This window comes from Cupressus sempervirens, chromosome 9 (genome assembly GCF_028749045.1).
Source record: "Cupressus sempervirens isolate cs-2001-9-10 chromosome 9, ASM2874904v1, whole genome shotgun sequence".
Taxonomy (NCBI): Eukaryota; Viridiplantae; Streptophyta; class Pinopsida; order Cupressales; family Cupressaceae; genus Cupressus; species Cupressus sempervirens.
Window position 1 is genome coordinate 577,741,330 of NC_143126.1, and position 14,940 is coordinate 577,756,269.

General features: G+C 34.5%; 1 protein-coding gene across 3 annotated transcripts in view; it reads right to left on the reverse strand.

The window, feature by feature from the left end:
* Positions 1 to 589: 589 nt before the first annotated feature.
* LOC149539974 (mitochondrial carrier protein CoAc1-like) overlaps positions 590 to 14,940 on the reverse strand; it is a 32,510-nt gene continuing 18,159 nt past the window's right edge. For all 3 annotated transcript variants that reach the window (XM_089801192.1, XM_089801191.1, XM_089801193.1), the window contains 4 exons: positions 5,607 to 5,742; positions 1,640 to 1,824; positions 1,307 to 1,456; positions 590 to 1,098 (listed from right to left, as the gene is read on the reverse strand). In XM_089801192.1, the coding sequence (XP_089657318.1) occupies positions 997 to 1,098; positions 1,307 to 1,456; positions 1,640 to 1,824; positions 5,607 to 5,742 (573 nt within the window). In that variant the 3' untranslated portion in view covers positions 590 to 996. The remainder of the gene's footprint in view (positions 1,099 to 1,306; positions 1,457 to 1,639; positions 1,825 to 5,606; positions 5,743 to 14,940) is intronic.

Here is a 14,940-nt window from a genome sequence, read left to right on the forward strand (position 1 = left end):
AATGTTCAAAATATATCATTAACACATCATAAACCTAAACTAGTATAGATATCTTCAAAGTTTTATTTTAATTTCTCAAAAAAAAAAAATCAATTATTCTAGCAACTAATATCTATACTTTTAATTTTTAATGTGATATTTTGAAAATTATATTAGATTTAATAGTAAATATTGAATTTTTGACGTGCGAATGACTGTCAAATTTAAGCTAAAATATAATTGTTAGCATTAACACTCCTATGTTATCTCTGACCCTTCTGTCCAATAAAAAAAAAACAATAGTTTAACACAATATACTATCAATTATTATAAAAAACACAATTTTTTATTTTGAAATATCACTAAGTTTAAATGATCAAAAATATACCTTTCCATCATCTAGTTACATTTGTAATTAGATACAAGGTATGTAATGTACCCACCTTTTGAACAAAGCTATGTAGTGGTGGTACATACATTGCACGTTGTCAGATTTTATTCATATGAGCATCTTACTCTACAAATGACATATCAATTATGATATTTATATAAAGAAGTATGTATCACACTTTTTAATGCGTAGATTAGCTGGCTATAGTAATGCTTCAAAAGCACAAAATTCCCACTTCTGGTGTATTGAAAAATAATTTTTGTTTTACAAATTAACAAAAACAAAAGTACTCACAATTTTTATACTCCGAGGGCACAAGGTTTACTATTCGTGTGTACTTAGAGAAGGAAAAAAGGTAAAGCAAATAAGAACCAAAATAAATGTCAATGCAAAAATGGCCAGCACTAGTTATCAAACTTCAATGGTTAACCACTTACCATATTATAAAGCTTCAATGATATTCATTCACTTATTTCGTAAGCGAACTATTCCTTCAATATGAACAGATCGAAAAACATGTTCCCAGATAAGCCCTTCACTCCCTTAGTTTGTCAGATCCAAAAATATTCCCAGATAAGCCCGGTTTGTTGTCACAAACACCAAAGTACCAACTGAACCTGCCTTCTTCACAAAGATGTCTTTACTCGCGATTTTTCCCGAGGTGGACAGCCCAACCAAGACTTCATTCCATCATATGCAGAAAAGCCAATAGCCACTGAAGGGACAATCTACAAAAACACAGCAGTGCACCATATTACTCGTATAATTTGCATTCTCAATGAATAAATAAAATGAGGTCCTACAATCAGAACTGGAATGCTTAAACAGTAACGCAACATACGATATATAAATATATAAGAAAAGTGGAACTACACTCCTACAATTGTAAATACTAAATTGCTAATTGCTGATAAGCAATACCAAAAGTAATATTACCTTCAAGTAGTTTATGCTCAGACCTGCAAACATCTGTCTCCATCCTTGTGTTCGAATAATGATAGCCAGCCCTTTCAACATTCCATTTATTTGGGGTTCTGCTAACTGAAGAGAAGTTGTATGGCCTTGACTAACTGGCATTCTTTGTACCTGAGCATGATCACACAAAAGAATAGTGGCAATGACGTGATTCACAGAGGATATAAATTTTATGGCTTGAGATAAAGATCATAGTTATAGATTTTAAATGCTCACAAGAATTATTCAAGAAACCTAAAGACAAATCAACCAAATGTTTTAGATGGAGAATCAGATAGAATCATCAAAACTTACCTGCATTTGACGTCTGACAACATCCACTGGATAGGTAAATGTTTGTCCCAGCAAACCTGCTAAGGCACCACAAGCAAGCTTCATTGCAATAGATGTTTGATGTTCTGGAGGCACATGCCTCTTGAGCTCTTCATATACATAAAATTTTAGTCCTGCATAAGGAAGAATACCAAAGAGTGTGGGTCCTGAAAAAAGAAGATTTTTTTGGTTAGCACTCTCGAGTCTCAACTGAAAATTAAAATAATATAAATGCTTTTGGTTCTGGTATTTCTCAATTCCTATATTACTTGAGCAAATCTCTATGACCAAAAAAGCGATCTCATGTATAGAAAATATTCCATCTTGCCTTCATTACCTTCTAAAAGAGACAAGCTAACTGCTACCAGTTGCCAAAAATGGCATATGAATATTATGAAATTTTATCAACTTCAAGCAACTTCTGTTTTCACAGATAAGCTTCACAGACTAATTATAAATTTTTTTAGAGTTTCAAAAATCAATTTATAGGTTTAAAAAGAGCCAACTCCTTGCCAAGTGCATAAAACAATGATGATAGATTTGAAATTTTATATGATACTGTAAATGGAAGCTGAAGTCAAACTTCTTTTCTAAATTTCAAAAATCCCCCACAATCTGTAGACAACCTCAGTTTAAAACTTTAAAGAGTACTCTTCGATGTTTTGGGTGCACAGTTCTTAAACAAGCTCGGTTTTAAACACAGTCTCTCCAGATTTCAGAGTAAGGAGAAGTTCAGAGAACGGCAAAAAGCTTCTGAACATTAAGGACAACAGATGTACAGATATAAAATAAGACCAAAAAAACAAAATTTTGACTTTTGAAAAGATAAATAATTTACAGACTAAAGGAAGCCAGATGATAAAAAGTTAATATGAAATTCAATGCATATAATATGAAATTACAATTAGGCAATAGCCTATAGCACAACGGTAAGTTGAGAGCCTCTAATTTGGGAGGTCTTGTGTTCAAGACCACTTAAGCTTAAGAAGTAATAATAATTAATTTCAAGAAATAATAATAATTAATCTCGGTTGCGGCCCATTACCCATCAAATTTTTTATCCCAAAATCTATTCATCATCCAATGATCGAAGTATGAAGCATGATTTTTTTAATATCTGAATTGATTTGATGTCGAATGCATGTCACATGATGAGTTCACGTCAGTGTTCCCTGTGAAAATGCCCCTAGAACCTAGCTGTATGTTCCATGCATCTGGAGTGCTCTCAGAATAAAGACGAGGCATCAAAGCTCCCTATCCCCCTGTGTCACAGGGTTTGCCGCATTTCATGTATGAAATTGAAAGAATCTATAAAATTCGCTCTTATTCGTCCCAAAAATCGTATGCAATAGGGTTAGGACTATTTTAGGTGATACATTTGGATCTTTGAAACACATTCTCGTGTGGAATGAATGGAAGTCCCGAAATGAAGAAATATTATCGATGCAAGACACACCAATGTTGGAATCTAGGGAAATGTACAAGTCATATTGCTGCAAGACACGCCAACAGTCAAAAGAAAATCCCTGCAAAAGAAAATCCGCACAAAGAGATTGTCTACTAGGCGTCTGGATTGTTCCCTGTAACGCAAATCCTCTCCAGCATGGTGAGCGCTCAAAATGAGAGTCGATAATACAAGTCCTCCAAGTATTTTTAAGTCCCGCAAATGTATACACAAATGTATATGAAGTACTAAATAATACATTAAAACACATTACTTAATGTACATATTTAAGATATATTTATTACTTATTATTTCATATACTATATAGTATAAATAACACTTTTCTAATTTATATGTTAATTAAATAAATAATTAAAACTTTAATTTTGTTTACATTATACTGATTTTAAATTTGCTGTAATGTTTACATTGATCTATTTTCTATAATTTTAGCTTATCAATTGTAAAACTAAAATATATACATTAAGTTTCAAATTTAAAGTAATATTATTTTATTTTAATAAATAATTAAATAATTTATTTTATTTCAATTTCATCTAACGATGTTAAGTTATTTTTATAATTTAATCAATTTATTATTATATATAAAAAATTAAATTTATATAAGGAAAATTAAATGTCGAATTTTTTTTCAAACTTTTTACTTTTGTCGAACTTCATCCGAATTTAATTGTTGTCGAACACGAACTCGAACTCGAACCTTGTGACTTAGCTATCCCCCTTTTTGAAAACTCTATGGGGTACCCACTTCCCCTTTTGCATGAAGTGAGGATGCCATGGCATCTCCCAGTTGTCCCATAGTTGTCACGGCATTCCTCAAGGCAGACAGATTATAAAAATAGAGCTGTATGTTCCATGCATCTGGAGTGCTCAAAGCTCCCTATCCCCCTTTTTGAAAACTTTATGGGGTACCCACTTTCCCTTTTGCATGAAGTGAGGATGCCATGGCGCTCCCAGTTGTCCCATAGTTGTCACGGCATTCCTCAAGGCAGACAGATTATAAAAATAGATAAATCCTAAGGGCCCATCAAGGCTCTGAACCCAGAAGAATTTTAAAAACCCATGTCCATGGCTATTTCATACTCACCAAATCAGGAATGGAAGAGAGAGAGAGAGCGGAATTAAAGCCTCCAATTTGTCAGCTTGCTCGATATAGGTCTACTCTTAAGTATACATAATGCAACATTACCTTTTTAAGTGTCTCCCTATAAATCGTGCTTCATGTTATGTCAATGATCGTCGGTTAATCAGATGGATTATAAAATCAATAAATTGTTATTGCACAGTTTAAATTTTCAGTTTATTTTAATTTGTTAAGTCATTAATTCAATGTATTATTTCTTTGCATTTTAAAATTCAAAAATTTATTTATACATTTTCATGGCTGAAAATCCACTAACCCCAAAATCCATGCAAAAATTGCCACCTCCCATCCCAAAACTCAGAAACACCAATTTGAATGATACACATTAGGAACTTGTTTTTGCATATGGTCAAACTCTTGAATCGATCTATCCTCCTACTATAGTTACAGCCAATGTCCATGCACAAAGCTAAAGACTCATACGGAGCCTAAAACAAACACATTCTTAAAATTTGGAGAACCTATGACTTATATTAGAAAGACTATTGATAAAACATCAGGAAATACCAACCAGAATTATAACACACTACTTCCAGAAGAAAAATAACGTTAGAAGGTATTGCAAAAACGACCTCACATACAATGTAATTTTTGGCATGCTAAAGAATGAAAAGGACTGGAGAAGATACAGTAAAAAAATTGAAGGAACCCATAAAACATACATAAATTCAAGGAGAAGTGAGAATATATCTACAAAATCAAATCTAGGCGTATAGGAAAACTAGAATTCTTCTGGAATAAAATATTGCAAAATATGGTGCTCCTTGCTTAAACAAGACATACAATCAAAAGTAAGTCACTTAATCAACATCTATGGCTTTCAGAAATTTACTCTTCTGAGATATCAAATAACTATTTTAGCCTATATCATACAGTCATCCATTATCTAGGTCAGGGCTTTTTGTTGGTTTGAATTTTTGAAAATATTAGATCATCTCGAGTTGTAGCCTGTAACAGGTTGCCTGGAAGGCCAAAGACTATCAAAAATAAACCTAGCTATCTCACAGAAACCAATGCATCCACAAATTCGGACAAAAAAAAGGTGGTCTGCCCTGGATATCCAGCTTTCTAAGGGTGCATCCAGAGTTTATTTTAGAAAAAGGGTACCCCGCATCACCTTCACACTGAAAACTTGTTTTAAATATTCCTTCTTTTATGTAAGTTTTTAATTTCCTGTTAATCAAAGCAATAATATTATAATTCACAAAAATTCAAAGGACAACAATATACTAATATGGAATGAAAACTTATTTACAAATGAGCAGTGAAAACGATAGAAATTAATTATTGATTTAAAAATATCAAAAGCAAGTACTCAGTCTAAAATTGTGTTAACATACCCACTCCTCTGTAGAGGCCATGAAATCCGCCTTCTCTATAAACTTTTCTAAACACATCAGCAACACCCCGATATGCTGGCTTAAAACAATGGGATTTGAGGTTGTTTTCTAGTCCTGTTATACAAGGACTTGTTACCTGCAAAAATTAATATAAAATTATAACAAAGCTATGATGATGAGTAATCAGTGAAGTAGGAGGTTAAATTATTAGAATATTTTTTATACAGGGTTAGAATAATGAATTCTCATATTTATTGTAGCTTTAAAAAATCAAACACAAAAAACCATGTTAGACGAGCAGTACAGGACAAGTGTAATTGTCCTTTAAAAAAAAGATTCTCGACATTAAATATACACATGAAATTCATAAGAATGTCAGAGATAACTACGATGTTTATAAGAGATTGACAGTTTTTAAGTGTTCCTCTGAAAGTAATTTTCTTTGGGGATTTATTCTACAAAAAGAAGAGCATATTGTAAAATTCTGCTCTATTCAAAATGAGAGTTTACTAGTCTACTGTAACTTAAATACAGAAAAACGATCCACAACTACAACTGGTTCTGACATAGCTACCATCTTTGGATAATTTAGTAGGTTATGTAGCAAAGGTGCACCAAATTTCAGAATTCCAGAAAGCTTACCAAGACAACATTCATAACCATATGACATTTAGAAATGTAAAACATTCAGGATTTGAGCATTGTGGTGTTAAATCGCCATGTTCCTTGTTTACATAGAACTCTTTGTTATAACCAACACTAACAGCAGATACTGCATAGCCTTTTCTGACCTTCACATAATTGACTATGGTATTAAAACCTATAATTAGTCAATAAACCAACAAAACTGTCTCTCCTAGCATGCCCCAATCATCCAGGCTTTCTCTCCCATTTGAGCAACTGGATTCAGTCCCAAATCAAAGTTGGATGTATCACTGTGACCTCACATTTGTGGTGAGAAACTCCTGATCTGAAGCTTGAGTAAGGAAACAGATTCCTAATAGATGGATGGCCTTATAACTATTATATCCATTTATAATACCATGCCCTCTGAGGGCCTTGGCTGTGCATATATACCCTAAACCCCCATCCACACCAAACTAAGTCCAATGCTATGTACACCAGACGAATATTTCACTGTTTTTTTTATTTTGCTGCTGAAACAACTCTTTAATATATATAATTGTTAAATTTGATCCATAGAAGTTTCAAACTTCTATGTTTTAAACTATTAAATTGTCTCTAAATAACCTCACTGCTTTGTTGATTATGATAATTATATTTTACATATGTATATACATGAGGCATTTTGTTATTAAATGATATTTATATAATAGTCCCATGGTGTCCATCAGGTTGTACTGTAATGGTACATATGTGACCTCCATAAGGTGAATAGTTTAAATCCAAAATCACAAGTCCCAATGTGACAACCCTAAATGTGGTGTACAATCATGTAATAAAATGTCAGAAACTATCTGTAGAACCAATCTGGACTTGCAAAAAAACACAAAATAGAAAAAGTGTTTGCCATTTTTTTAACACATGTTTTCTATTTTGCCCTAAAGGCATTCTATTTGCTTCTCATGAGACGACGAGAGGAAAAGTGAGAGACAGAAAAACACGAGGCCATAGATTTGCGACCAGCAGGGAAGAAGAGCATCAAGGAATTCACAAATAACATTGGGGAGGTCATAGGTCATCTTGTTTAGGGTTTGTAACCCTTTTTTTCTAAAACACTATGCTCTGTAAAAAAGTTGTCGGAAACGCCTTTGTCCCTCCTTGGGATAACCCTGTATCCAATTTGGAAATGTATCCGATATGACCTGGATACACGCTGAATATTGTGCCCATGTGTCCAAACACACCAAACACTATGTGATTTGATTTTCTCTAAGATTTGACATAGATATTTTCCCCAGTTTAATTTTTAAAAACCTCATACATGCAATTTTAAAAAAATATAAACTATGGTTCAAAATATCTCAGATATATCTACAGTAAGTCTACTTATTGCAATACATTTTGGCTCCCAAGAAGTAATGTCAACTTATCTCAAGTCATCGTAGAGAAGTTTCAAAATATCAGAGAGACCTTGGTAAAATATCAGCGATATTTTTCTATTTTATCACGATAAATAGCAAACTTATCACCTGATGGCCCAGAAAAGGGAAAAACACATTTTTTTTATTTGAAAAACACATTTGGAGAGAAGAGAAAGGGCAAAGAGGAGAAAGAAGATTCCATCAGAATTGGAAAAACCAATTTTTCACTAGAAAAATAGATTTTAAGTTCCCAATATTTTTCCAAGAAGTTTTCGACTTATCTCTGATATTTTCCTCTCTGTTTTTTTGCCCTCGACGATAAAGTTGTCGATAACAATATTTTTAACTATGGTATAAACAAACCCTACACCAACTGAGAAAGAGAAATGAAATGTTTTTCCATTTCAATGACCCATTCTTTGGTTATCTTCTAATGCAACTCTACTATTTTTGCCAAAGTAACGTGACTCGCCACGAGTCAAGCAAGTCACGCGAGTGCGAGCTACCAACACCTAACCGAGTCATTATGACCCGTGACTCATGAACGGCGAGTCAAGTGGCGTGACTCGCGTGACTCGCCTGACTCGGGCTGCTTGACTCGGTTGCAGCAGCATAAAATCGACTAGCTTAAAATAATAATTTTTGCATACTTTTTTAATGTTTTTTTTCTTCTTACTCACTCTTATAACCCTAAAAGGGCTTCCATAACACTCTATTGTGAGAAGAAGAAAGAGAGAGAGAGGTAGAAGAGAAATAGAGTGTCCTTGTTTTGCAACCAGCTGAAAGGAAGAGGAGAAAAGCTTGCATTTGTGACATTGGAGCTTGCATTTAGATCATCAAGGAGTTTATAAGAGCTCTTCTCAACACTTCCCAAAGCATTTGAAAGAGGTAAGAGTTGATTTTTTAAATTTTGATGTTTTTTTTCTTTGTGCTTATGGGTTTTTTGGATGAATTTTTTTGTTTGTTTATGAGTTTTTTTTTTTTTACTTTAAATCTTCATAAAATACAATGCTTAAATGATAATATTTGGTCTAAAATGTCTTATTGCAGCAACCTTTACATTTTTCCTTACTCATAATGGCTCTTGGAGGTAAAAAACCCAAGCTCTCTAAAGGCAATAAAAAAGATAAGTGTTGGAAGTTCACCATAGACTTTCTGGGTAGAACTAGAACTCAAACAAAATGGCTATTTTGCAAAACCATTAATAGTGGGGGGATAAATAGATTGAACTACCATATTGTTGGCATACGTGGTCATGATACTGAGCCTTGTAGAGCTGCAACTGTTGAGGCTCAACGTTTTTGTTCTGTAGCCTTGGAAAAATATGAACAAGAAAAGGAATTTAAAAAAAACAATTAGAAGAGTTAGCTCAGATTGGTTCTAATTCCCTTCCACACTCATCTGGAAATGTTTCTGAGTCAGTAGGTTGTGTTGGAGAAGGTTCTTCCCTTCCCCCTATTGTCCTAGTGCTTTTGCTAGTCGTACTTCTTCTACATCTATTCTTTGCACTGCTAGTGGTGCTACTGCTGCGGCTGCTGCCTCTTCTAGTAATACTGGGCCTATTGGCTTTACCTTTCGTCCTACAGTCAGAAAATCTAGGTTGGACAATTTTTTTGTACCGTGTTCCACTCCTGGTGCACAACCCTCACTTGAGAGCTTGCGCTGGAATAGGGAGGTACATGAAGCTGGAATAAGAGCAAGTTGCAAGTTTTGGTTTTTCTGCAACATTCCATTTATAGCAGCCAGGTACTTTAACTTCATTTATATTTGATTGTTTTACATTTTAAGTTTTAAAATTTAAATTCAAATTTATACTTTTAAGTTTTAACTTGATGTTGAAAATTTGAAATATGTTGATTAAAATGTTTTTATAAATGTAACAGAACTCCTTGTTGGCAGGGGATGTTTGATGCAATTTCCATTTGTGGTGCGGAGTTCAAAGCCCCCACTGAAGATGAGTTGAGTAGCCCCCTCTTACTAGATATGGTTGAGAAGATGAAACTTGAGTTGGAGGACCATAAATAAATTTGGAGCCAAAAGGGGTGTACCATTATGACGGATGGATGGACAAATAGGAGAAATCCCTCCTAAATTTTCTTGTTTCTAGTGGAGGTAATTCATCATCCTCTACTTCTTTAAGTCTAAGTTTAAAATTTAATGTATTATTGAATAATGAAAATTTTGTTTTATTGACTATTGATTCTTGATTCTTGAATGATAATTATTTTGTTTAATTTTCACTTTCAAGACCCACCATGTTTTTGAGGTCTATAGATGCTTCCTCACATGTGAAAAATGCAAAATTCTTATCTGAGGCTATTGAGGACTGAGAATGCAGCTAATTATGTTGGTGCAGGTAACATTTTAACTTTTAACTTTCTAAGTTCTACTTCTAAAAAAATTGTTTTAGTTTTTCATTAATTTTTGAAAGTTAAAAGTTTTTTAATACATCAAAAAATTTCATTGTTTACTAACTAATTTAAAATTGCTGCAGGAAAACTTTTGATGGAGAGACACCCAAAAATCTTTTAGACTCTATGTGTGGCCCATTTCATCAACCTCATGTTAGAGGATATTGGCAAGCTTGTATGGGTGAAATCATGTGTTACCAAGGCCAAAAATCTTTGTAAGTTCATCTATAATCATGCCTTGGTCCTCAACACCATGAGGCAATACACGAAGGGAAAGGAGTTGGCTCGTCCTGGTATCACAAGATTTGCCTCTAATTTTATCACACTAAAATCCTTGCTGAGTTCAAGGTTAGCTTTGAGGTGCATGTTTGTTGGTCCAGAATGGAGTTCCTCCTCCTTTGCCACCAGCGTTGCAGGGATAGATGCAACAAAATGTATTTATGATGATGAAGGTTTTTGGGAGCCATGTTCGAAGATTGTGGAAGTAATTTAAATTCTAAAAGCTTAAGTCTTAAAATTTTATAAATTAATTTATCTCATACATATTTTTGTTTTATTTTCATTGTGCAACTTTGCAAAGTTTCATCATTCACTAAATTGTTTTTTTGTTTAATTGTTTTGTAGATCACTGAGCCCCTTGTAGCCCTCCTATGAGTTGCTGATGGCGAAAAGCCCTCTATAGGCTACATTTATGAGGGTATAGATAGGGTCAAGGAGGCTATTAAGGCCAAATATGTTGGAGTTGAGGAAAACTATGGCCCTACTTGGGACATAATTGATAGGAGATGGCAAAATCAGCTTCATAAGCCCATCCATGCAGCAACCTATTACCTCAATCCGGCATACCGTTTCTGTGAAGATTTCAAGGTAGATGAGGAGGTTCTTAGTGGCCTATACACTATGATATCAAAGATGGCCACTAATGCCACAGATATATTGCTTGAGATGGATGCCTATAATAATGCATCAAGGCCCATTTTTTCAAGTCAAATTTGCAAAGAAGGTCATACAAAATTGCAACCAGGTAAAAATTGCAGCTTAAGCCTTATACAATCTAGTTTCTAAATTTCTAGCTTTAAACTTTAAGTTTAAACTTTAAAGTTCAAATTTTGAAATGAGACTAATATTTTTTTCTTTTCCTTTTTTCAAAATTCAAATAGATGATGGCAAATGTTTGGGCCTTCAACCAAAAACCTTCAGCAAATGGCCATCCGCATTTTGAGCCAGCCAAGTAGTGCTTCTGGATGTGAGCGCAACTGGAGCATGTTCGAGCACATCCACTCAAAGAAGCGTAACATGTTGTCTGTGGAGAAAATGAATAGGCTAGTCTTTATGCATTACAACTTGCACATTAGGACCAAGGAGATTGAGGATAGTGACACCTCTCCGATTACTCTAGAGGAGGTTGATCCAAAGTCTGAGTGGATCACCGAGGCTACTGATCCTGTCTTTGATGATGAGGACCTATAGTGGGTTGACCAGGCAAATAGAGAGGGCCAGGCTGAGGCTATGGCTATGGCAGCAGAGGACCAAAGAGCTCCAGTTGTTCCTAGTGGCACCTCACAGGCATTGGCAGAGCCAGAGACTACAGTTGATCCTAGAGGCACCTCACAGACTGATGCTATGGCTAATCAGTCATCCAAGACTTACCTTAGACGCCTTACTAAGAGGCATTTTATAGATTATACTGAGCCTGAGGTTGAGGTTGGGGATGAGGATGAAGATGAGGATGACGACTAAGAGCCATAGCTATAGTCTTGTTTTAACTTTTTGTTTAACTTAATATATGATCGGAATTTGGAACATTTGATGATGACTATTGATTCATTGAATCTTGATGTGTTGGATTTCATAATACATAATACATATAGATTTTGATGGGTTGCATGGATTTATCATTTTATATATGATTGTATGTATTACTTTTATAATATTTCCTTCAGCTACTATTTAAACTTTAATTACTAGTAATATAGTATTTAGCAATTTACCTTTGTAGTATTGTACAGTGTACTTATGTAATCGATTTATGTTTGACTTTTAACTTTAAGCATGCGCATTATGATCAAATTATCTTCTATTTAATGATGTTATTGTGTCTTTAAGCTTTATTCAATAATGGGTGCATGGAATGTTCTTTAAATCCTAAAAAATCTAAAAATTTTGAAGTTTTTTCACTTTGCCGAGTCCAAGCCGGGTCCGAGTCACATTACTTTGATTTTTGCACATAGTAAAGCCTTAAATGAACTTACAATTATTTATGTAGCATTTGTGTCTATATTGCTTTTGATGTAATGAAAATATCCTATAACTTAGAAAATTGTATTAAATATATGTGTACATGTGTTTTCTTAATGTTGTAACCAGCCATATACATATTGGGAATCTTAAAAAATGGCTGTGGCCCGTATCTGTACTCAATACCATACCTGTATTTGTATCCATGTCCATGCAACCTTCCTCTGTAAACTTAAGTTTCAAGGTTTGACATTTTCTTCCACAAAATTGTGGTTTCTTACAAGTCTATTTTGGGTCACAGCTAGAGTTGCGCTGGGGTGAAAATCAGCAAACATTTTCGACAAAATCATAATTTGACAATTTTTCCTCAAAATCGTGGCTGATCTCAAAGGGATAACTTAATTACCCAACATCAGATTGAATGGATTACCATACTCTTGGTCATTTCCAGAAGTTCTGCAGATTCAGGGAGGGTCTCGGCAGCAGAAGAGGTCCAATGTTTCTAAAGGTCGTCTTTAGTAGGTTTAAATTTGTTTGTTTGTTTCCTTTTTTGTATTCAGTGTACCATTGTTTCGTTTGGAAACATCATCTTATATTTTTCTATCAATGAGACTTTGTCTCAATTGTTTAATATCCGACTATCATGTTTTATAACAGCCTTTGGAATCCAAAACTGCGGCAGGAGTGCAAAATATGCTGTTGCCAGAATTAACAGTGGATCTTCAGATACAGCATGGCAGGGTTCCAGGAAGAAATATAAGCTTCAGAGAAAATTATGTTGCTGGAAATGAGAATTGAGGCAGTGGGGGAAGCAGACCATTGTGCAAAGATGGTGCCAGAGGAGCTATCAATGGTCTCCTTCCTTTTTCTTTAGGACAAAAGGAAAATTGGATCCATTACAAGGGCACCCCTGGAATCCAAAATCTGCAGGAGTACATATGTATGTTGCTGCCAAAATTAACAGTGGAACTTCAGATGGAGGATGGCAGTGTTCTATAGAGGAATAACATAAGAGATGTGGTGAAAATTCTATTGCTGGAAATGATGAATGAGGTAGTGGTGGAAGCAGACTTTTATGCATAGAAGGGATTTGATTTGCAAGTTTTATAATCATTGGCACACTCTAATGGATTAGTATGAATGGCTGGCCTATCCTTAAAAACTTTTTCTTACAGATACCATTGTCATGCTACCCTGTGCTCAGGGATTTTTCAATATTGATTATGATAATGAGGCTAATCGAGAATTCATCCTTGCCAAGAGCTCATTGATCTGAAGCAGCACTTTTATGTTTGTTAAGCTTTGCTACCCAAATTGTATTCTGTTGACAGAATGTTAGTTTTCCAGATTGGTTTGGCTTACCGAATCCGTCTCTACACCTCTGGACTGAATCTTCTCTCAAAAGAATTGCCACTAACCTTGATAACTTCATCTCTATTTCCTTCCATCTTACTTTAAAGTTTTGGAGATCTCACATGTTACTTTTGCTCATATTTTGGTAGAAATCAATTATTTCTTCCAGTAGAGATACAGCTGAATATGGAAGACAACATTTGTATTTAGAGACTTGAAAATTGATGGTTTACTTTTAGAGGAGGAAATTATTTTTATCTTGACTATTCATCAGAGATGCATTTCTTAAAAAGAATACCACTGATAAGGCTTCATGGTGGGAGGACGGAAAACCATTTCATAAAATCATTGATGACCATCCGGAAAAGCCTCTTTCAGCTGAAGCACTGAAATCTTTGGGGATTCCTTGTGAGGGGGTGTCCTCCTCTTTAGATAATTGCTTGGTAAACAACAAAACAGAGAACAATGACAGCTAGATAGAGACCACTTCCATTAAACCTCCACCCATTAAGCATGTTTTGCATGTAGATGTGGAAATTCTACCTCTTGATTCAGCAAAAATAGACATTTTAGGGATTTCAGGAGGAGCTTTCTGCTGTGCAAATGTGTAATTCAAAGGGTATGATTTTGGATGGTCCTAATGAGGCTCTCTCCTGTGAAGAGAAGGATGAGGATATGGATTGCTAGACCTACCCCATAAAAAGGGTAGTTAGAACATGGTCTCTAATAGTAATATAGAAAATCTTCTTTGTCGAAGTAAGCCCCTTTCCAAATTATCCTTCAATAGATTTTTGAAAGCTTTAATATTATTTGATAAAGATTTAAAGCTTATCTATTCTACCTCTTGATTCAGCAAAAATAGATGTTTTCGGGATTTCAGGTGGAGCTTTCTGATGTGCAGAAGTGTAATTCAAAGGGTATGATTTTGGATGGTCCTAATGAGGCTCTCTCCTATGAAGAGAAGGATGAGGATATGGATTGCTAGACCTATCCCACAAAAACGATATTAGAATATGGTCTCTAATGGTAATATAGAAAATCTTCTTTAATATTATTTGATAAAGATTTAAAGCTTATCTCATTTTATAGTGTACTGTGGCTGTTAGCCCTGTTTTACTGTTCTCTCTTATAAGGTGGGACACAATAGAGCCCACAAGTAATCTACCAGAATAAATAAATATCAGCCGATAATAAAATACTAGCTCATATGTTTATCCACCTCACAGAATGAAACAGTCCAACCTTCACCCTTCCCCTAACACGCATTGTTGAATGGTTCTCGCCGTA